At 36.3% G+C, this 23079-nt stretch overlaps 1 protein-coding gene across 2 annotated transcripts in view; it reads right to left on the bottom strand.

Annotated features, from left to right (window-relative positions):
- Positions 1-23079, bottom strand: part of ntrk2a (neurotrophic tyrosine kinase, receptor, type 2a) — a 57928-nt gene that overhangs the window by 23726 nt on the left and 11123 nt on the right. The window contains exons 9-12 of one of the 2 annotated variants that reach the window (XM_051116919.1): positions 22954-22980; positions 22664-22675; positions 22545-22582; positions 20822-20921 (exon numbers count right to left, since the gene is read on the bottom strand). In XM_051116919.1, the coding sequence (XP_050972876.1) occupies positions 20822-20921; positions 22545-22582; positions 22664-22675; positions 22954-22980 (177 nt within the window). The remainder of the gene's footprint in view (positions 1-20821; positions 20922-22544; positions 22583-22663; positions 22676-22953; positions 22981-23079) is intronic. The other variant, XM_051116920.1, reaches the window with a different exon arrangement.

The raw sequence follows: 23079 nt of genomic DNA, 5'->3' as shown, positions 1-23079 counted from the left end.
GCCTTTGCACATTTTACCGTGCAGGACTGAACATCGCCACGAAAGCGCAGCTGTCCGGGGAGGGTCCACGAGAGAGCTTCGCCGACTACATGGAGTGGGTGCTGGTGTCCTGTAGATCTTCGTTGACCGCGGAGGATGACACCAGCCCCACTCAAGACCCAGAGCCCAGCCAACCAGCACCCCGACACGCGGAGTTTGAGCCCGAGCCCACCGCGGATGACGAGCCAGAGCCACGAGCGACAGAGCTAAAGATCGCCACAGAGCCAGAGCCCTACACATCCGATCAGGTGCGAGAGCCGGCTACATCTACCATGACGGGGAGTGAAAGATGGAGCAAGTGAGGGCTATGGAGAGCCCTGCCCACTGCACCACTGCTGGGGGTGAGCTGGATGATAACTCTGGGGACTTGATTGACTTTTCTACGGAAGATCTAGAGGATAACTCTGGGGACTTGATTGACTTTTCTACGGAAGATCTAGAGAATAACTCTGGGGATTTAATAGACTTCTTTACAGAAGTATCTACCTGTCTCGTTATGCCTGCCTGTATGGAATCCCCACCCACCCTCCCTCTTCTGCCTATGTCAACATCTGTCTGCTCACCGCTGTCCCCTGACAGCCCCTCTGCTCACCCTCAGCCCACCACCTGTGCAGTGGGTGCGCCGCGGGTCTGCCAGCTTCCATCGGCGTCAGGGCTGGAGGATCCCTCATCTCCGCCTCCAGCCTCAGAGTCCAGAACTCCGCCTCAGCCCTCCGACCCTGCGGCTTCACCACGGCTCTCAGCGCCCTCGTCTCCATCGTCGCCCATCGGTCCACCAGCTCCACCGGGCTCCCTCGTCTTTCCGGCTCCGCCCTGGTCGGTCGTCGGCCCTTCATCACCTCAGGACTCTGTTCCTACGGCTGCGCCTCGTCACTCCGTCCCACCGGCTCTGTGGACCTCCTTCCTCCCTCTGGCACAGCCTCCATCCTCTGTCGCTCCGGCTCCGCCGCGGACCTTCGGATCTCCGCCTACGCCTCGGTCGCCAGAGCCTAGGGCTCCGCCTTGGCCCTCCGGATCCTCGGTGTCGCCCTGGATCTTCGGCTCTCCGTCTCCGCCTCGGGCTCCTCCGCCAGCTCCTCCGCCAGCGGCTCCGCCTCCGTCGGTCGCCCCCTGGAGTCGTCAGCCTTTTCTCCACCATGGCTCCTCCCTCCGTCGGCTCCACCGTGGGTCGTCATGATGGCTGTGGTCTGGGTCTCGCATGGCTCCTCCTGCTCCGGGTCCCTCCTGAGTTCTCCCTGGCTCCTCCCTCCGTCGTCACCACCCTGGACTTTGTTTATTGTCCTCCTCCCGGAAGACCGTCCGCCACCAGAGCCTCCTCCCACAATGACTTTATTATTTTCACTCCCTTTCCACGCCGCGAGGTCGCGCCTTCCGGGAGGGGGGAGTAATGTCAGAGTTCTGTGTGCCATTTGGACTGTTTATGTTTGTTTTTCCCATTGTGCCCATATTTGGTTCTTCCTGTCCTCATTTTGTCCTGATTAGTTTATTTACTACACCTGTCTGTGTCTTAATCACCACCCTTTATAAGTCTGCTTGTGATTTGAGTTTGCTGTCGGTCCTTGACGTTATTTGGATGTGTGTGGATTATCGTTCTGTTCCTGCCTGTTCCTGCCTGTTCCTGCCTGTTCCTGCCTGTTCCTGCCTGTTCCTGCCTGTTCCTACTAAGAGTTATATTAAATTGTTATTTGTATCGTATCTCGTCTCTCGACTCATCTATCCAGCACGTACCGTGACAATATGTAAATAAACTGGCCCCAAACTCATCCATAAAACTACAAGCAGTATACATACATAAAAATCAAGCGACGTATGGTAGTACGCTTTTCCAAACATAGCCCAGCATTCCCTCGTGAGCATTTCGCTTTGAACGAATATGTCCAATGAAAACACAGATGGTCAGAAATTCAACAGAGTAATCTGAAAGCAAACTTTGCTAAAATCATTAACAATCCTTCTGTCCAAACATAAAATAAGAGGAATGCTACAGTTGAATCCCTAAGCCGAGCTTTTTAAAGTGACAGTACTAATGATTTTCTTTTCTATCTAGGTGTCGTCACCTTGAGTGTTGTTTAAACTGGAGCGCATCACTCAGCATCTTCACCGCTTCGAAGGTAACCCCATAGTCCAAAGGTGAAAAGTTAGATTAGAAAGTTTTACTGAGACTCTTTCACATGTCCTCTTTTCAGAGTCGCTGAGAGATTTGTCTCAACACGAGACCCTTTGGATATTTTCAGGGTACAGAAAAGAAAACATTTGTCATAAAGCGAGCGCTTTCACAGGGTCAGTGGAGGGACTGTGGCTCTCAGGAATGGAGAGAGAAATCATATTGAGAGAACAGATGTTGTGAACAGAAGGGAGGATGGCAACCACCTAAATAAAACTGCCATGCAGGACATCAGGGATTGGCTAATGGGCTGCCTAACAGGTTTATACATAATACAACACATTATACCACTGAAATCAGAATACGGGAGATTGGATTAAAATATAAACTTCCAATGAACACACCTCAAAAAATCTGCTGTCACACTTACATCCGCAGTTTTCTGGCACTTTGGTTATTAATGGTTTTTGGTTTATTATGGTTTTAAATCCAATAAGCATTAACTGAAATTAAATATATCCAAAAACCTAAAATAAAATTCAATTAAATAAATAAAATTTTATTTCAGCTAGTTGCCAAGGAAATACTTATCATATTGAAAACTGTAATAAAAATAATAAAAACTGTACAGACAAAAATGACAAAACACAACAACAAAAAAAAAAAAAAAAAAAAAAAAAAAAAAATGAAATGAATATAGAAAATATAGACTAAAAACTCTAATAATAAATAAATTAATTAACACTAGTCTATAGTTCATTTAAATTCTCAGCATCCCAAGAAAATGTCCTTTTCCAGTAACTGGCTATTTTCTAATGATTTGCAGAAGGGCTGAACAAATAATCAAATAAAATCAAAATCATGATCTGGTTTTGTGCAATTATCAAATAAAGATATTAGAGCATCATGTTCTTTTACACATGAGCAACACATGATCCACTTTTTTCAGTGACTCCATCTAAAAGTTTGGGTCTCTTAGGACCACAATACACTCAAACCATCTACTTAAACTTGTAATGAGAAGTGCTTATTTAAAAAAAATAAATACAGTGCCTGAAAGTATTCATACGCCTTCATTTTTCTCATGTTTTGTCATTTCTCATGTTTTGTTGTGTTGCAGTCTTATGTTAAAATGCTTTAAATTACTTTTTTTCCACATCAACCTACACTTCATACACCATAGTGACAAAGCGAAAAACAGGTTTTTAACATCTTGGCTGATTTATTAAAAAAAAAAAAAAAAATTAAATTAAATTAAATTATTCCATTGCATAAGTACTCATACCCTTATCTGGGACAGCTGAAATTTAGCTCAGGAGCATTCATATCACTTTCCACTACACTTTGAGTGGAGTTAACCTGTGGCAAATTCACTTGAATGAGTATGATTTGGAAAGGCACACATGTCTCAATAAAAGGTTTAACAGCTAAAAATGCATATCAGAGTAAAAACCAAGCCCTGAGGTCAATATAACTGCCTGTAGAGCGTTGAAACCCAGGCTGTGGCTGGGCCACTCAAGGACATTTACAGAGTTGTCTATAAGCCACTCTTGCTGTGTGCTTAGGGTCATTGTCGTGTTGACAGGACAATGACCCTACAGGATTGCATCAAACCACACATCTGGGGAAGAGTTCAGAAAAAATTCTGCTGCATTGAACATTTACAGAAGCAATACTCTCCATTACCCTTAATGGAAGAAGTTTGAAATGACCAGGACTCTTCCTAGAGCTGGACTCCTGGCAAACTGAGCAATTGATGGAGAAGGGCTTTGGTTAAACCAGTGACCAAGAAGCTGATGGTTACTCTAGTTGAGCTCCATGATCATATATGCAGATGGGAGAAACCTACAGAAGGACAAACATCACTGCAACACTCCACTGATCTGGGCTTTATGTTGGTGTGGCCAAACTCAATCCTCTCCTCAGTGAAGACACACGAAAACAAACTTGAAATTTGCAACAAAGCACCTAAAGAGCTGTCAGATTGTGAGAAACAAGATTCTCTGGTCAGTTTTAAGCATCATGTTTGAAGGAAACCAGGCACTGCTCATCACCTGCACAGTACCATCCCAACAGTAAAGTGTGGCGGTAGCAGCCTCATGTTGTGGGGATTTTTTTTTCAGTGGCAGGGACTGAGAGACTCATCAGAGGAGAAGGAAAGCATAATGCAGCAAAATATTGAGAAAGTTCATCTTTCAACAGGACAATGACCGTAAGCACACAGCAAGTGTGGCTTATAAACAACTCTGTGAATGTCCTTGAGTGGCCCAGCCAGAGCCTGGGCTTCAACACTATCAAATATTTCTGGGGAAACTTAAAAATGTGCATTTGCCCCCTTCCAAGCTGACAGATCTTAAGAGGTGAAGAGGTGAGGTGAAGAATGGCAGATAATTGCCAAATGCAGATGTGCAAAGCTTGTCGCATCTTACCCAAAAAGACTTGAGGCTGTAAAGGTGCTTCAATTAAGTACTGAATTAAGAGTATGAATACTTATGCAATGTACTTATTTCAGTGTTTTATTTTTAATAAATTTGCAAAGTTATCACAAATCTGTTTTGTGCTGTCATTATGGTGTATGGAGTGCAGACCAATGTGGAAAAAAAGTCAATTAAAGCAGTTTAACATAAGGCTGCAACATAACAAAATGTGAAAAAAAAAAGGAGTATGAATATTTTTGCAAGGCACTGTAAAAGCTTAATAGTGTAACATTTGAAACTGAAGGTATTAAGACGTGAATATTAGTATTGTAATGTAAACTGTAAAACTGTAAACTGTAAAAATGTAACAAAAACATATAAACTAATATACTTGTTCTCTTAAATACTCCTTTTTATTTTACAATGAAATAGTATTATAACAATAATGTGTTTTTTTATAATTAGTTTTTTATTATTATTATTATTATTATCAATCTTAGTATTTTCTTATGTATTTTTATTTTACAATAAAATATTATTACAACAGTAATTTTTTTTTAAATTTATTATCATTAGTAGTAGTAGTATATCAGTGATAAGAAACAACAATAATAATATTGATATATAAACCCCGTTTTTATATATTAATTTACTCCTGTAGCTCAAACTATAGAGTATGGTGCTAGTAATGCTAGTAATGTTTTGATTCCCAGGGAATGCATGAACTAATAAAATGTGCACTTTGAATGTAATGTAAATTGCTTTGGGTTAAAATGCATAAATGAAAATACAAAATGTAATGGCCAAATTGTTTGGCACTACAAACAAGAACAGCAAACCTAGAATTCAAAAACTCTACTAAATCACAATTGCAATTTTATCAGAAAATTTGCATTCAGATTTTTTTTCCACCCAAATCATGCAGCCCTAATTAGAGGTGTAGAGTAACTAAACATTACACCAGTCGACAGCTTATTACTATGTTTTAAGTGTAAATATATCAGTTTTATTTTGTCTGTTCATTTGTTTTTGTACCAGATCCAAACAAAAATAAATAAATAAATCTGAATACATTATAAATTATATCAATGCTAGTTATACAAATGAAACAATATTGCCCTAAGTCGCCTCAGTGTAATTAGAAACATTATGTAAGCACTTTTTTCCCTAAAGAATTTCCTAACACTGCTTAGTATCAGGTCAAAAGTGTCCATCACAGAGCAATAAGATACCTTTCCTCTACAAACCACATGAGCTACGATCGTCTATAGAGCCAACAGTGCAGGACCTACAGTTTATATGTAATACTTAATTCATACCTACATTAATATCTACATTTTAATAATAATTAATACCTGCATTTATACTTAATATGAGTATAAGAGTGATTTTCTTCCCTAGCATACACCACTTTTAATCTCCACTTTTAAATTGGTTCCTTACAAACCAATAAAGATGGCTGTAAACCACCAAGTAACTGCCCTGCTGTAGTGAGGCTGGTTGTGTTATTGTCATGCCTTGTACAAATTACCACTCACAATGAACTGAATAGGGACAAAAACCTCATTTCAAAAGAGCTTTTCGCCTTTTCCGAGTTGCACCCGGGGAACTCGAACACTCAAAGACGCCTAAAGGTCTTTGCAGAAACGCAGCCTGTCCCAGAAACTTTACCTTCCAGTTTGTGCGTCTAATCCAAACACTGCTTCTGTGCTCAGATGTCTATAATATCAAGCTGCATTACTCCTCCCATTTTTCACATCTGTGTTTGTGTGTGAGAGACACACAGAGAGAGTAGGAGAGGGGGCAAAAGAGGAAATTCTTCCACCTCACTTTGGGACATGAGACGGGTTGTTTTTTAAGCGTATTGAACAGCGTTTCTATCTGGCCGACCGAAACCATGATAGCAGCAGCAGCAGTGTGTTTTTTAAAGTAATGCATTTTATTAAATGCAGCACCATCTCTTGTTTGTTTTCATGAGATCTTGATAAATCAGACACTTAAATTTGATTTTGAAGAAATAACAATACATCATAGTTTACACTCCCAAAGAACTTGGAGCTGTTATATCTATAATCTTAAGAAAATCAGAACTTAACAATTCAATGTACAAAACACAGACAATCAAACAAAGAAAAACATCAAATCATTTAGGAATAAAATGATGACTACATCAAAGCAGCTGTGCACGTCCAGTTAAAATGAACTACACTTTACACTTATGTTAGTTTGTTTGTGCTGATAAACAATATATACAGTTTTCACAAAATACAGTGCTGAAACAATTATGCAAATATGCAAAATGCAAAAGCAGTCTTTTTCATTTAAAATCAACATTAAACATTATTCGTCCAAATTTTACTTTCGTAATGTGATGCATTTCTGTATGAAATGAGATTTCACACACAATTTAATTGTGAAAAAGTTCCCATATGAAGATTTGGTGACTGCCAAAATGTAAGGCCGTTCAACAGTGGACATTTTTCTTCACACCAATCAATCATTTGCAGTAAGATCATGAAAATGTATAGCTGAGGTCAAAAGTTTACACACAGCTTGAAGAATCTACAAAATGTTAATTATTTTACCACAATAAGAGGGATCATACAAAATGCATGCTATTTTTTATTTAGTACTGACCTAAATAAGATATTTCACATAAAAGACGTTTACATATAGTCCACAAGAGAAAATAATAGTTTAATTTATACAAAGTACTCTGTTCAAAAGTTTACATATGCTTGATTCTTAATACTGTGTTGTTACCTGAATGATCGACAGCTGTGTGTTTTTTTTAGTGATGGTTGTTCATGAGTCCCTTGTTTGTCCTGAACAGTTAAACTTCCTGCTGTTCTTCAGGAAAATCCTTCAGGTCCCACAAATTCTTTGGTTTTCCAGCATTTTTGTGTATTTGAACCCTTTCCAACAATGACTGTATGATTTTGAGATTTATCTTTTCACAGTGAGGACAACTGAGGGACTCATATCCAACTATTACAGAAGGTTCAAACACTCACTGATACTTCAAAATGAAAAACAATGCATCAGGAGAAAACGTTTTGAATTTGAAGATCAGCATAAATTTAACTTATTTTGTCTTCTGGGAAACATGTAAGTATCTTCTGTAGCTTCTGAAGGGCAGTCCTAAATGAAAAAATCTATATAATATTTAGGCAAAATAAGAAAAATGTACACATCTCCATTCTGTTCAAAAGTTTTCACCCCCCGGCTCTTAATGCATCTTGTTTCCTCCTGATGCATCAGTGAGTGTTTGAACCTTCTGTAATAGTTGCATATGAGTCCCTCAGTTGTCCTCAGTGTGAAAAGATGGATCTCAAAGTCATACAGTCATTGTTGGAAAGGATTCAAATACACAAAAATGCTGAAAAACCAAAGGATTTGTGGGACCTAAAAGATTTTTCTGAAGAACAGCAGGCAGTTTAACTGTTCAGGGCCAAGAAGGGACTCATGAACAACTATCACTAAATAAAATAGCATAGCTGTGGATCATTCAGGTGACAATACAGTATTAAGAACTAAGCATATGTAAACTTTTGGATGGGGTCATTTTTATAAATTCAACTATAATTTTCTTATATGGACTTTATGTAAACATATTTTATATGAAATATCTTATTCAGGTGAGTACTTAATAAAAAATAACATGCATTTAATATGATTCCTCTTATTTTGGTAAAAAAAAAAAAATAACATTTTGCAGATTCTGCAAGGTGTATGTAAAGTTGACTTCAACAGACTTTTTATTAAAGACTGTATTATTAAGGTAAATCAAAGAGTGAAATACATGACTGAAAATACTTGCACTCAGGCAATCCAAGATGTAAGATGAGTTTTTCTTCATCAAATTTGGAGAAATGTAGCATTACATCACTTGCTCACCAATAGATCCTCTGTAGTGAATGGGTGCTGTCAAAATGAAAGTCCAAACAGCTGATAAAAACATCACAATCATCCACAAGTAATCCACACCACTACAGACCATCAATTGACATCCTGAGAAGTGAAAAGCTGCATGTTTGTAAGAAACAAATCCATCATTGACATGTTTTTAACTTCAAAACATTACAAATATGAGTCCTTAATCCATAATAACACTTCCCCTAGTGAAAAAGTCCATCGCCTGTTGTCCTCTCACTTCAAAATCCACCAACATATTTGTTTAGAACTGTTTTGGACTGTTTTGGCTTGTAAACAGTGCTTGATCTGCAACTATTTTTATCCTGATTCAGATGAAATGCATTATTGTGGATAGAGGACTCATTTGAAGTTAAAAACGTTTTAATGATAGATGTGTTTCTTACAAACATCCTGCATTTCGCTTCTCAAGATGGTAAAGGAGAAGTCCACTTCCAAAACAAAGATTCACATATAATGTACTCACCCCCTTGTCATCCAAGATGTTCATGTCTTTCTGTCTTCAGTCGTAAATAAATTATGTTTTTTGAGGAAAACATTTCAGCATTTTTCTCCATCAACAATCTCTAAATTGTATTTTATTTTTCGTCCCTTCTTCTTTGGGGACGTATACAACCGCATTTGGGATCATTTGAAGCTGCATTTAAACTACATTTTGGAAGTTCAAAATCGGGGCACCATATCAGTCCATTATATGGAGAAAAATGCTAAAATGTTTTCCTTAAAAAAACATAATTTCTTTACGACTGAAGAAAGAAAGACATGAACATCTTGGATGACAAGGGGGTGAGTACATTATCTGTAAATTGTTGTTCTGGAAGTGGACTTCTCCTTTAACTGATGGACTGGAGTGGTGTGGATTACTTGTGGATTATTGTGATGTTTTTATCAGCTGTTTGGACTCTCATTCTGACGGCACCCATTCACTGCAGAGGATCCATTGGTGTACAAGTGACGCAATGTTTCATTTCTCTAAATGTGTTCTGATGTAAAAACAAACTCACCTACATCTTGGAGTAAATTTTCAGCACATTTTCAGGTGAACTATTTCTTTAAGAATATCCTCTATTTAATTGGTGGTCCGATTTCCTGCCTCAAATGAAATGAACAACCTGTGTGTCATCTGATATTATTTTAGTAATAGTGTGAACAACAAATATGCACAATCAAGAAATATATTAAAAGTGTTTTATCTGCATTTTTACCATACAAAATATGAAAGGAAGACACTGTGTTCCGTACATATCAGTGTTTTGTTAAAATGAGCACACTGTCTGGTTTCGCACATATGTGTGTGTGTTTTCAGTGCGTGCAAATCTTTATGGTTCAGCTGTCATTTTGCTATCTGGTCATTAAATGTGTGAACAGGGTGAAAAAAGGCCCATCTGGCATGATTCATTTATGAGCGACTCCATTTGGGTGCGATCTGGGCTTCTGTCTTAAAGCATCCAGGGTTCATTTGCCCACTGACACAGATTCTAGCAGCTTACAAACCCACTGATGGATTCACCCACTTTTTCCACTCAGCAAAAGCACGAGACCAGGTCACACCGTTCCCCACTGCAGACCGGGTTAGTTAGAGAACCGTTCTTCTGCAGCAGCCAATAAGAATCCGCCCTGTCTAAAGTGAGCTATCGTATGATTGGCTAGAAGGCTTGGCAGGCTGCAGGTGGGGTCAGCCTCAAATTCTTGGTCCAGTTCAGTCTGGTGTGACCAGAGTCATTCTTATCTCGCCACAACCTCGACGGGAACATTGTGAAATAAAACAAAACCTAAAAAGAAGCCAAAACACAACAGAACATAAAAAACACAACACAACATTAACATAATGAAACCAACAAATAAGACAGAACAACACAATAAAAAGAACAAGAAAATATATAAAGCAATGACAACTGAAATATCTAATAATAAATTAATTAATAAAAAGAAAAGGAAATACTTTTAAAAAATAATTTCAAACTGTTCCAGGCTTTTTGGAATGCGTCATTATAATAATCAAACTCGAATGTTGTAAGTATCCAGAGGTTAATGGCAGACGTACAGATGAGTGATATAGTTAGTCCTAGTGCTTTAGTATGAAACAAAGAAGTCACGAACCAAAATCAAAAGATGTTAAACTTACAATCAAGCACTAACAACACTGGAAGTGGTTCTACAGCATTACATCTGCACTTTTACTCAGTTTTATCTAAATTCACCTAATTCTTCGTCTACATTTCTCAGCATAGCACAAAACAATGGTGCAGTGGAAGACAAGAATGTGTCCTAAGCGACTGAGGTGTTCTGTTGTGTGATGTAATAATAAACATAGCAGTCGTCATTTACTCTCGACATCTGAGCTGCTAAAGACGCAGCGGATTAACGTTGCTTTCGCGTAATGTTTGCATCTATGTTCGCACAAATCATTTGTGATCCACTTTTACCTACAGCAGAAGTGAGTATAAGGGTTTTTTTATGCATCTTTGCAAATCGCCTTTCTTAATAATGTGCTAGTTAGGAAGTTTCATGGCTAAACGCAGCTAAAGTAAGCAGAGCTCATTAGCGTTTAAAGGCAAATGCAACAAAGCAGCTCGCTCTGAAAAGGGCTGATTTTGGCAAGGTAAAAAGGGTGTTTTTTTACACTACCATTGAGAAATTTTAACCAAAGTATATTATAGACTTCTCATTAAGACTCTAAAGAATCATATTAACTTGTGGAAAATGGGCATCCGATGACCCCTTTAAGTTTTTAAAAGTTTATTACGTTTAATATTAGTTTACTCATTTAAGTAAAGTTGATTTAATATTAGATAATTATTTTTCAGTTAATATTTTCATTTAATGTTTTTATTTTATTATTTTATTTTAGTTAACTAAAACAGTTTTAACACTTATTATTTTAGTTTACCTTAGTGGTAACACTTTACAATAAGGTTCATTAGTGACAATTAGTTAACTACATTAGTTAACATGAACTAAGAATGGTCAACATTTTTACAGCATTTATTCATTAAGTTAATGTTAATTTTCAGCATTTACTAATGCATTATTAAAATCACAAGTTGTGTTTGTTAGCATTAGTTAATACATTGTCAACTAACATGAACAATGAATGACAGTTTTTTTTATTAACTAACATTAACAAAAATGAATAAATAGTGTAATAAATGTATAGTTCATTGTTTATTCATGTTAGTTAATACATTAACTAATGTTAACAAAATGACACTGTAAAGTGTTACGCACTTCACAATACGGTTAATTACGTAACAATAATTAATGCACTATAACTAATATTAACTAATAATGAACAATGCATTTGTTACAGTATTTATTAATCTTTCTTAACATTCATAAAAGCACTATTCATTGCTAGTTCATGTTATCTCAGGACCATTGAATAACATTAACAGATAAACTTTTGATTTTAATAATGCATTGCAATTAATATGAAAAAAAGATTAATTAATGTTTTACATGTGTTTTATTTTTCAGTGTTAGTTGATGTTAACTAATGTAGAACCTTATTACAAAGTGTTACCGTTCTAGTTAACAAAACTTGGAAATTCAGTTGATTGGAGTATACCAAGTGTATGATGGTAAGAGCACATGAATATTAATTACGTCACATAACATTGATGACACTTAAGTGGCCACTAGCTACAATGCGCTTCCCATGTTGAAACAGGCATAATTGTCCCTGGAGGGAGTTAATGGTTAAAATTTTATGGAACAAACACTCAACATTAATAACAAAATGCTCAATGTGCCAGTTAAAACCAGAAAATAACAGAAACCCAACACACTGATCTGTACTGAAAGGTACACCTTTTTCCAAGCCATTTTTCAGATTCAAAAACAAAAACAATTTTATGCTTTATTTTATGCTTTATTGATGTAGTTTTGCTTGTACTGCACCAATGATCTCTAACCAAAGAGAAGACAGAACAGAATCTCTCAATAATAAAAAACATCATGAAGCAAACAAGGGTTAACAGTGCAACAGAATAAACTGACGTTTTCACCAAATGGCCCCTGTTATCTACCTGCATTTACTGGTACAAATATATAACTGTCATTTTTTTAGGCACATACATTTATGCGTGATGTGCTTGTTACGCAAGTGAATGTGTGTGTGTGTGTGTGTGATCTCAGCTAATGGTGATTCATGCTCTGTGAGAATGATTCATCGTTGGAACAGAGTAACTATGACGCTTGTAACTATGGCAACAGTGCATGTGGTGGGAAGGCAGGTCCACCCCCAAGCTCTTAACACACACACACACACACGCGCGCGCTTCAAGAGCCGATGCACTCTGAATGACAGACGGAAGTTGCCGTTCAGTAATGACAGTTTTTATATCGCTCAATCAGGGCTTATTCTGGTCGTCTTAAAGAATTTAACTACATGAGTCCTTTAACCCTTTCCTGACAAATTCACCACTAGCAAAATTATCACATTCAAACTGGATTTGTATGAAATGTATGAAAAAGAATAAAAGAAATGGTATATCTTTATATTAGAGTGCCCATGTTACAAATGCAATTAAGAATCTATAATTACAAGCAGACACACAAAAGTAGGTTTAGTTATATATTGTAATTACTTAGTAATTACATTGTAATCACATAGTAATATGAACGCTAACAGAATTGTTCATCATATGGTATGTAGTAGAATAATTATAGGCAAATTAACACTGCAAAAAATGCTTTTCTTACTTAGTCTTTTTTTTTGTCTTGTTTCCAGCCAAAATATCAAAAACTTCTTAAATCTAAAAATTCTTATTGTCTTGTTTTCAGAAAAAAAAAGTCCAAATTAAGTGGGGTAAGAAAAATTATCTTATTTCAAACAGAAAACATGTTTTTGCTTATCCCACTGACAGATGATTTTGCTTGATTCAGATGATTTTGACTTTTTTTCTGAAAACAAGACAATTATTTTTTCTTGTCTAGAAAATCCTTCTTAATTTAAGACTTTTTAGATATTTTGGCTGGAAACAAGACAAAAATCCAAGTAAGAAAAGCATTTATTTGCAGTGAAGCTATAATGTTGATTACTCAAAAATAATTAAGACTTATCTCTTGTTTTCTTAAAAATATAAATGTTTATGTTATGATCAGGCACTTTGACTTCAGTGATGTTATTGTTAACAATTATATTTATTAATTTATTAATTAATTTATTTGCTTCCAATTGAAATAAAGCTGAATTAAAACGAAAATTAAATATTAGACGAAACACTGAAGCATAAAAAAATCTTGAACAGCAACAATTAACTGAGTTGTAGTATTAAAAGTACTAAAACCACAACTGTAATAAAAAAATGAAAGTTAAACAGAAACTAATGAAAATGGCAAAAGCAGAAAAATTATGCTAAAATTAAAATGAAAGCAAAAAATTTAAAAACAAAAGGAAATTAGTATATAAATAATAATAAAATAACATTTTGCTTTAGTTATATTGGGTATGACTTCACAATTTTATTTTTGTAACACTAAAATCATGTTACCATCCATATTGTTTACATGCTGTCATGGTACTGTTGAAACTTTAAAATTTTAACATTGTTAAATTGGCAGCATTCACTTTCACTGCAAATGTCTTGTAACCTAGACTTCTACTTCACCAAAAAGAAAGAAAGAAAGAAAGAAATGTAATATATATATATATATTTACATCAGTGGTTGTACATCTCTGTCTGTTCCAAAATCTGTCAATGACCTTTTATTAGTGAACTTGGGTAAATATTTGTGTACAGTAAGTGGTTTTTTTTTTTTTTTTTAAACAACAGTGTGCATCTAATTTATCATCATAAAATTGTGTTATTGAATGTACATATTGACATTATAATGGTCATTGCCACCTTGCTCTCTAGCCATCCCGTAACGGTCGAGCGCTTAAACGCTCGAATGCACTTGAATATTGAATGCTCTCTTCACAATAATGAAGCATCAGTGCGCTCAGATACACTGTAATGTGACCTTGACCTCCCGGCTGGACATTTACTGTGGTACTGCGCTCAATAAATCCAACATCCACTGCAGTCACACGCCTCATATAGATCAGTGACACAGGTTGACATTAATGCTTGTTTAAAATAATGTGAGCAAAATAGTTGAAATCGCTTATACATTTAGAACCTAATATTTTACAGTTACAAAACGCACATTAGTACTAGACTAGTGATCGCAGAAACTCATTTTGACGCATCCTTCAGTTTGTAAAGGCAAGAAAAAATTGCTTTTGGAGTAATACAATGAACGTCTATGGAGCAAGTGCATCAGATGCTTTAAAGGTAGAAATATGCATCTTGTTTTTGGTTAAAGCACTTCAATTAATTCTTCTGTGTTAGTTTAGCTGTAAATTCATATTTTAGTGGTGTACATTCTAACACAATCTCATGGCAATTCATGACTATATTATGTTTCAATAATTAGTACAGTCTCATCTGTATGTTTTCATAAACTCTGCTTACGCTCCAGTAACTGTTATGTTTAGTGGTGGACTCTCCTGTTTATTTTTTCACTTCTAAACTCATTTTCATTCGATTCACATTGTACATATGAAACTGCATTCTCATAAAAATAATTATGTTTTCCTGTGAGATCAAGATTAGACTTGCTCATTTTATTGGGTTATTTTTTAAATATTTTTCACCCAGGTGCTGGGTAGTTTTTAACATTGGGTTATTTTCTTTCTACCCAATCGTTGGGTTGAGCCTGTCTCTGATGGAACAACCCAGCTGTTGAATTACAGTCAGAACACAGGCTTTTTGAGTTCTCTAAAGGAGAGAGCGGTTCTCAGTGCCGCCAATTTAGTGCACTTTTTCAGCGAAATAAAGGTTTGTATACATTTTATTTCATTTGTAAAATCTTTACTGTGCTGTAAATTGTATTATTTCATGCAATGCAACATAAAGACAAAGTGTCAGTCAGCTGCGTCAGCAGTAGTCACTTTATATGATGGAAACACCTTTTGCCTTGCATAAAATAAATGGATTTTATTCATTATAGTACTGAGTTTAATTTAATTTGATGTCAAAATGTTCTCTAATCTCAGTACTGTTTGTTTATGGGGAGGTTTTAGAGTCAGTCTTGGCATCTTTCTGGCAGTGGTCTGAAGTTCGCAGTTACCCTGCTGAACAGAACCCCTTATCAGCTCAGATTCTGGCAACAAACCGGCATGAGAATTAGCGATATTTCTGTAAAAAGTGATTACAAAAAACAGTTGAATACACTAAAATTAAAATGCTACTTTTAAATGTTAAATTTTTATGTCTAAAATGCTTGTTAAATGAGTTTAAATGTATGTACTGTTGTAAACTATGCTGTATTCACCCAAATAAATTTCATTTGTCTAATATTTTTGTCCATGGGCATTGCTTAATAATAAATGTTCATCTTTTGATTACTGTTCCCTCTAATAATTCTCTGTGTTTTTTTTTTTTATAAGTTCCAGTCCATTTAATGAACATTTAACATTTAACCCAACCAGCTGGGTCAAAATAACCCAGCATGTGTTCTGTCCAATATTTACCCAGTGCTGGGTTGCCAAATAACCCAAGTTAAGTTGTTTTTAACCCAGCATTTTTTTTAGAGAGTAACATTAAGGGAACACTCCACTTTTTTTGAAAATAGGCTCATTTTCCAGCTCCCCTAGAGTTTTCAAATCCATTCAGCCAATCTCCGGGTCTGGCAGTAGCACTTTTAGCATATCTTAGCATAGATCATTGAATCTGATTTGACCGTTAGCATCTTGCTCAAAAATGACCAAAGATTTTCGATATTTTTCCTATTTAAAACTTGACTCTTCTGTAGTTACATCGTGTACAAAGACGGACGAAAAATGAAATGCAATTTTCTAGGTCGATATGGCTAGGAACAATATTTTGGCATAATAATCAAGGAACTTTGCTGCCGTACCATGGGTGCAGGTAGCGCAATCATATTGTTCTGCCCATTTTTCTATATGCAAACAGAATTTTTCTAATATCCATTTGAAAGTCACTGGTTTACCAGAGTAGGCAGGAGACGTAATCTTGGAATTAACTTTCTCATGTGGCTATATGTGATGTTTTAAACCTGTTTCCAGTGCAAAGCCTTGCCCTATAGACTTCCATTTTAAATGCATTATTATAACATCATTATAACATTATATATTACAACATATTCTTGGTTAGCTTGAGTCGAGTTGAAAATATAAATGTTGCTTTGAAGGAACCGACAGGAACATTCCTATAAAAAGCTTCACATCTGATGGTGGAGAGAGGAGAATTGTGGGATAGTGGTTGAGATGCACCTTTAGTTTGTTAACCAAAGGCCACGAGTCCAGGACTGATGATACTTCTGACCTTGACAAGCTTCATTGATTTTTTTGATTCGTCCAAACCAGAGAAAACCGATACCTGCCCTCTGAATCATTGATAAGCAGAAGGTTGCTGACTCTCTCTCTCTCTCTCTGTGTGTGTGTCAGGCAGATGGAGCGCTGCATCTCTGCAGACAGCCTCACTTCCTGAACCTGAGGGCTACAATTTCACCTCCTTCCATTCCCACTCCACTTCCTTTCCTCTCTCCGTGGTGCAAGGTCTGCGTTTCTATACGCTGCAGTGACCTACTGCATTTCTGTGTGTATCTACAGTGGGGTCTGAAAGTTTGGGAACACACTGGAACAATCTGGGATCAAAAATCTACAACATTTTTACCCAAATTGTGATTTTTATGTTGTATAAAAATCACGAAAGCATGATTAGAAGCAAAACAAAATGGGAATTTAGAATGAAACCTTTATATAGGTAAGTAATCATGCATTTCGTCCTTGTGGACAACCAAGGAGGCTCTGACGCACACACTCAAGACCACTGTGCGAATATAAGCCCCTCAGGACGTCTAACTCGACACTTCCTTTCAGAGAAACCACAAAAACAATCACACGCTCTCACTCAGACCAACTGACTATCAAGCTGTCAGCAGCCAAGACAAACGCAAACACTTGTTCATGTGAAAAAAAAAAAAAAGGCCAGCCGGCTTAATGTTCAAGCATCAAACTGAAAATCTGCTTTAGAGGTTAATTAGTAAATGACAGAGAATGTCCTGAGATTATTTTCTAAAGCAAGCAGCGCTATTACTACTGCTCAGGATTAGTGAATTCAACAAATCTCTAAAGATGTGGTCACATTTAATGATGTTTGGGGAAATTTCAGACTGTCCTCCTCCAAAAAACGACTCATATGTGCAAACAGATCTATATTTACACCATCGTAAAAATAACAAAGTGTTGTGCTGTGTGTGTCACGAAATGACGCATGGACTGTCGTTACAATCAAAGTGCAGGCTTGTTTAAATGCATTTTGTGGACTTTTCATTTAGCAGATGGTTTGGAAAGCAATTTACAGTGCATTCAAGGTATACATTTTATCAGTATGTATTTCCTGGGATCGAACCCATGACTGTTGCACTGCTGTAACACAATGCTCTACCAGTCTCCAAAAAAAATGTTTTTCTTACTTAGATTTTTTGTCTTGTTTCCAGCCAAAATATCTAAAAAAAAAAATGTAAACCATGAAGGATTTTCTAGACAAGCAAAAGTTATTGTCTTGTTTTCAGAAAATCAAATATAAGTGAGTTTTTGCTTAAAACAAGCAAAATAATCTGCCAATAGGGTAAGCAAAATAATCTTATTTCAAACAGAAAACAAGATTATTTTGCTTACCCCATTGGCAGATTATTTTGCTTGTTTCAAGCAAAAACTCGCTTAATTTTGACTTGTTTTTTTCTGAAAACAAGACAGTAATTTTTGCTTGTCCATAAAATCCTTCTTGGTTTAAAATTATTTTCGATATTTTGGCTGGAAACAAGACAAAAAATGTAAGTAAGAAAAACATTTTTTGCAGTGACATCCTAACCAGTGATGGGAATACCGGCGTTATAAATTGACAGCTTTACTAACGGCATTATTTTTTTCAGTAACAAGTAATCGAACGAATTACTGTTTCCCCTGTTACAACGCCATTACCTTTACTGACAATAAAATGGGCCGTTACTATAATTGAGCTCACTGAAGCGGTTTTCATCTGAGTTGGCTGTCTCTCATTGCGTTGCGTGGTCTACATTGATTTACAGAGGTGATGATGTTCATCATGCTTCATCTTAAGTGAATGTTTAAAATCTAAAAAGTGGAGCCGCTTGTGGGCATGAATACACTAGAGACAATGAGTTTAGACAGGAAAAATCTGAGCACGCGATGGTATCATACGGATTACTTTATCAGAGAATATTTGTTTTCGACATGACTTACTTCTTTTAAAATCAGATATTTTTCAAGCTTTCTATAGATATATTTCTCATTTCTATGTGGCAGGTATTTGATGAAATTCAAGTTGTTTTGTTTACATGTCTGTAAAGAGAGGTGATAGAGACAGAGACAGAGAGCACACCCTGTTTTTTTCCTTTACAAAAGCACAATGTTTTGTTGTTATTATGACTATACACAAAAGTAGACTTTGCAGTTTTAAACAATATAACTTGATATTTAACCCCTGGAAGGCTGAAAGGTGTCTCTCACATTGCTCCACAGCAACATTAAAATAGTGTAGATTAGTGTACAATGTTTTATTCATTTAACAATATATAATACTTGGGGGCATCCAAGTTATTTGACATATTTGAACTTTTTTTAAGTTTTAAAGTAACACAATAGTTACTTTCCTTGGTATTAGTTACTTTTATAATGATGTAACTCAGTTACAAACTATTTTTGAGAAGTAACTAGCAACTATAACTAATTACTTTTTTAAAGTAACATGCCCAACACTGATCCTAACACAGATAGCGAGCACAATGTATTAACATAAACATTTCTGTGGTATGAATTTAGTAGACGCTCCTTTGAGTCATATTTCAAAAAAGAGACAAATGAGCTATACAGTCATATGGGATGGCAAATCCAGTCATTTCGATAGGAATCCATGCAATCTGAATCAAAATTTCATGTGCATTCACTGTGTTGACCAATAGAAAGTGTCTTTAGTGTGAGCTTTATAAATTGCTACAGTACTGAACGTAGACAATGAAGTTTCGTTGCAATGTGCTTAGTCCGCTAATGTGACTGCACCTAACACTTAGTAATAAACTTTGCTGTGTAAATCTTCATGCATTGCTTGTGACTCAGATACAAATAATTGTGTAATATGTTGAGGACAAAGTGCAATTACTTCTCAAGTGCAAATAGTTTAAGCAATTCAAGTGTAATTACTTTTAGCAATTTGTATCTCCTGGATGATAAAATGGGTATAAAAATCTCTTGGATTTCCATTGAAGGAGCGACCAAAGCCATATCTAGTCACCAGAATATCACTGAACCTTGTGATTCAGTTCTTTTGACTTGGCTCAAAACTCAAAACACCCTAGCAACCACATAGCAATGGAACTGACCCTTCACAAAAACCCGCCCTCCTTAGTTACTGTTGCCATGTCCGACAAACAATGCCGCTCTCACACTACACATCATGTTCTCACGTCGTGAAAAATACATCGACACAAGACAGAGCAGTTTACTTCAGGTATTAAACAAGGTCTCAGCTTTAAAACATTGCCATGTTTTAAGAAATTCAAACATTGAATAAAATTTTGTGGTTCTTTAATGTGTTGTGATAACATGACTGAACATCAGAACATATTTTATTTCAACCGTGGAAAGATGGCAATATACACAAGTCCACCGAAGTTAATCCTGTCTGATCTGTTTGTCAGACAGAATGTCAGATTCGGCGTTATGATTGGTCAGATCGCCTGTCAATCAAGCTGTTTGCGAAGGGTCAGCTGAAACTACTTCGAGCACCTTAAGCACCGTATAGCAACGGTTTGGCAACAACCCTAGCCCTGCGACAGCAACAACTGCACTTTCATAATTTTCTAAAGAAAAACTATACATCTTCTAAACCAACATACTAAATAAAACACTCCATGTCAGCCCTCCATAACACAGTCCACATGTTTATTCCCTATGAGAAGTCATTTAGTCAAGATGCATGGCACAAACCATTAGCAGAGACAAATGAGAATGAAAGAAAACACTTTGGTAGTCATCTATTGTCAATAAGGATTATTCAATATTAGTGTGCACTTTAATAATCTCTATGAGAAACACATGCTATAGTAGATTAGGTGTGCATTAGTAATTAGTAGAGCTCATTAGAGTCAAAGCACAGCTTTCCTTAAGCATTCCTCTTTTTCAGGTTTCACAAAAGAAAACCCACTTATTCCGCCCAGAACAATGTGTCTTTCCAGAGCTACAGTCCGTAATGAAGCTTTGGCAGAGGCGCGCACAGAGCTGAGAGGTGCTTACCTTTGATTCCAAACTTTGAGTTGCGTCCAAACTTCAGAATGACGAGCATCAAGATGAAGCCTGTGAATGTGACCGCCGCGATTCCCACGACCACGTACACCTAGAAGAATGAAGAGCCTTCAATGAGCCATCACAGCTTGAAGCACAAGCTGAGTGAAAAACATGCTCTCTGTGAGGAAAAGACATTTACTCAAGGATTTTGACAATTTCCTCTTACACAAGTCATTCGGTTTATGGGTTTTCAGAGTTTACTGTACTAGAAACCGATTGGGCATCTAGAGGTCACAGACATATAGCTTAATAAATACAAAGTTCTGTTATGATACTCTAAATGGCGCAGGCCACTGATATAACTATATCATTCACATGGCACAGCTGATTGGTTCTTTTCACATCAGCAGCCAATGAGCTTGCTGCTCAGCATTCAAATACTTTACTAGTGTTTGCTGTAGCAGTTGCAGTGAATCAGAAACCCTCCACCTTCCCCAGCTCCACCTGTACAGATCTGCTACAGGGTGATTCCATGTATGTTATTTATGGGGGTTATTTCATATGTTATATGTGCAGCAGCAGTATTTCTACATGCTCACAGCATCATGTTGTGGATGTATTGGCAGTAATAAGTCTCAGTACTTGGTCTGCCGCAGCAACAGCGTAGCAGATCTCTTCCGCCAAGACCAAACACATTAACATTGCCATGTATATTAATATGTGACCATGGACCACAAAACCAGTCATAAGGATCTTTTTTTTTTTAATTGAGATGTATACATCATCTGAAAGTTGAATAAATAAGCTTTCCATTGATATATGGTTTGTTAGGATAGGACAATATTTGGCCGGAATGTAACTATTGGGAAATCTAGAATCTGAGGGTGTAAAAAATCTAAATATTGAGAAAATCGTCTTTAAAGTTGTCCAAATGAAGTTCTTAGCAATGCATATTAATAATCTAAAATTAAGTTTTGATATATTTACAGTTGGAAATTTACAAAATATCTTCATGGAACATGATCTTTACCTAATATCCAAATGATTTTTGGCATAAAAGAAAAATCGATAATTCTGACCCATACAATGTATTTTGCCTATTGCTACAAATATACCCATGCTACTGGTTTTGTGGTCCAGTGTCACATATGTTAAAACTCTCAGAGAGTTGTCGTGACAGAGATCTCTTTCTACAACAACTTATTTTCCAGTTTACCAAATGCTTTGTCTCAAATACTAAGAAACTGAATTTTCTACATAAAAACCCATGTCAGACCAAAAGAATTCCCCTAAATTGACCCGACTAATCAAACACAGTTGGCTGAACAAACAATTTCACACTGCTGAAATGTTAAGGGTTAGTGAGTTCCCAGAATGCACTGCAGCATGAATAAATGATGTGGTTACTGTTACAGGATTAAGCAGTAAATTAAGAGTTTATTGAGGAAAAAAACTCTTAGTTGATAGTGAGGACGTGTTCCCTAATCTAAAGTGTCACCATAAAAGTAAAATCAGTGTCATTTATTATATTGCTGTCATTTTAAAGGGAATAAGCTAGTTAAGATTGTGCGTAACAATGATTGTGCACTGGTTTAGCGGTTTTAGGCACTGCACTTTACACTATGTGTAAAATCATATTTGTGATAAAATCACTAACACACAGACTTTTTCTTTTTTCGTTCTGACACAGTAAAAACTCAACAGAAACGCAAAATAATTAAATTTCACTCACAGCAACTTTGTCCTCAGGCGGTCCAAGAGGGGTGTCATCTGTTTAAAAGAGAAAAAACATTAACATACATGTGCATTTAGACTACAAATCTATAATGTGCATGTGTCTTTTGTTCCTACCTGTAGTGGGATCTCACACACAAGAAGACAAACAGAAGAAGAAGAAACTTTTTTTAATAACGCATACTTGTGATAAAGACTTAATGACATTATAATAATGAATGTATTACTTAATAAATGATTAAACAGAGAAGGTTCAACAATACTTGTGTAACTTGATCAAAACCCATTTTGCTTAAAACACAAGAAATAAGTCGTATGGGTTTTTTATGACAAATAAATGAACCCTGAATATGATAATCATTCATATTATTGTATAATTTGATTATGAAGACTTTAAAGAGACGCACCATAATACAGTGGATCAGTAACTGATTCTGATGGACAAACATGGAAAAGAAAAAAACAAGGCAACTTTTCAGTCACTGTCTGTTATTGTCATATTTACTGTAATTATTTTGATTTGTAAATTTCAG

The sequence above is a fragment of the Labeo rohita genome, chromosome 8, assembly GCF_022985175.1.
Source record: "Labeo rohita strain BAU-BD-2019 chromosome 8, IGBB_LRoh.1.0, whole genome shotgun sequence".
In the NCBI taxonomy this organism is placed as follows: domain Eukaryota; kingdom Metazoa; phylum Chordata; class Actinopteri; order Cypriniformes; family Cyprinidae; genus Labeo; species Labeo rohita.
The sequence above is the reverse complement of the archived record's forward strand: the minus strand, read 5'-3'. Positions and strand labels throughout refer to the sequence as shown.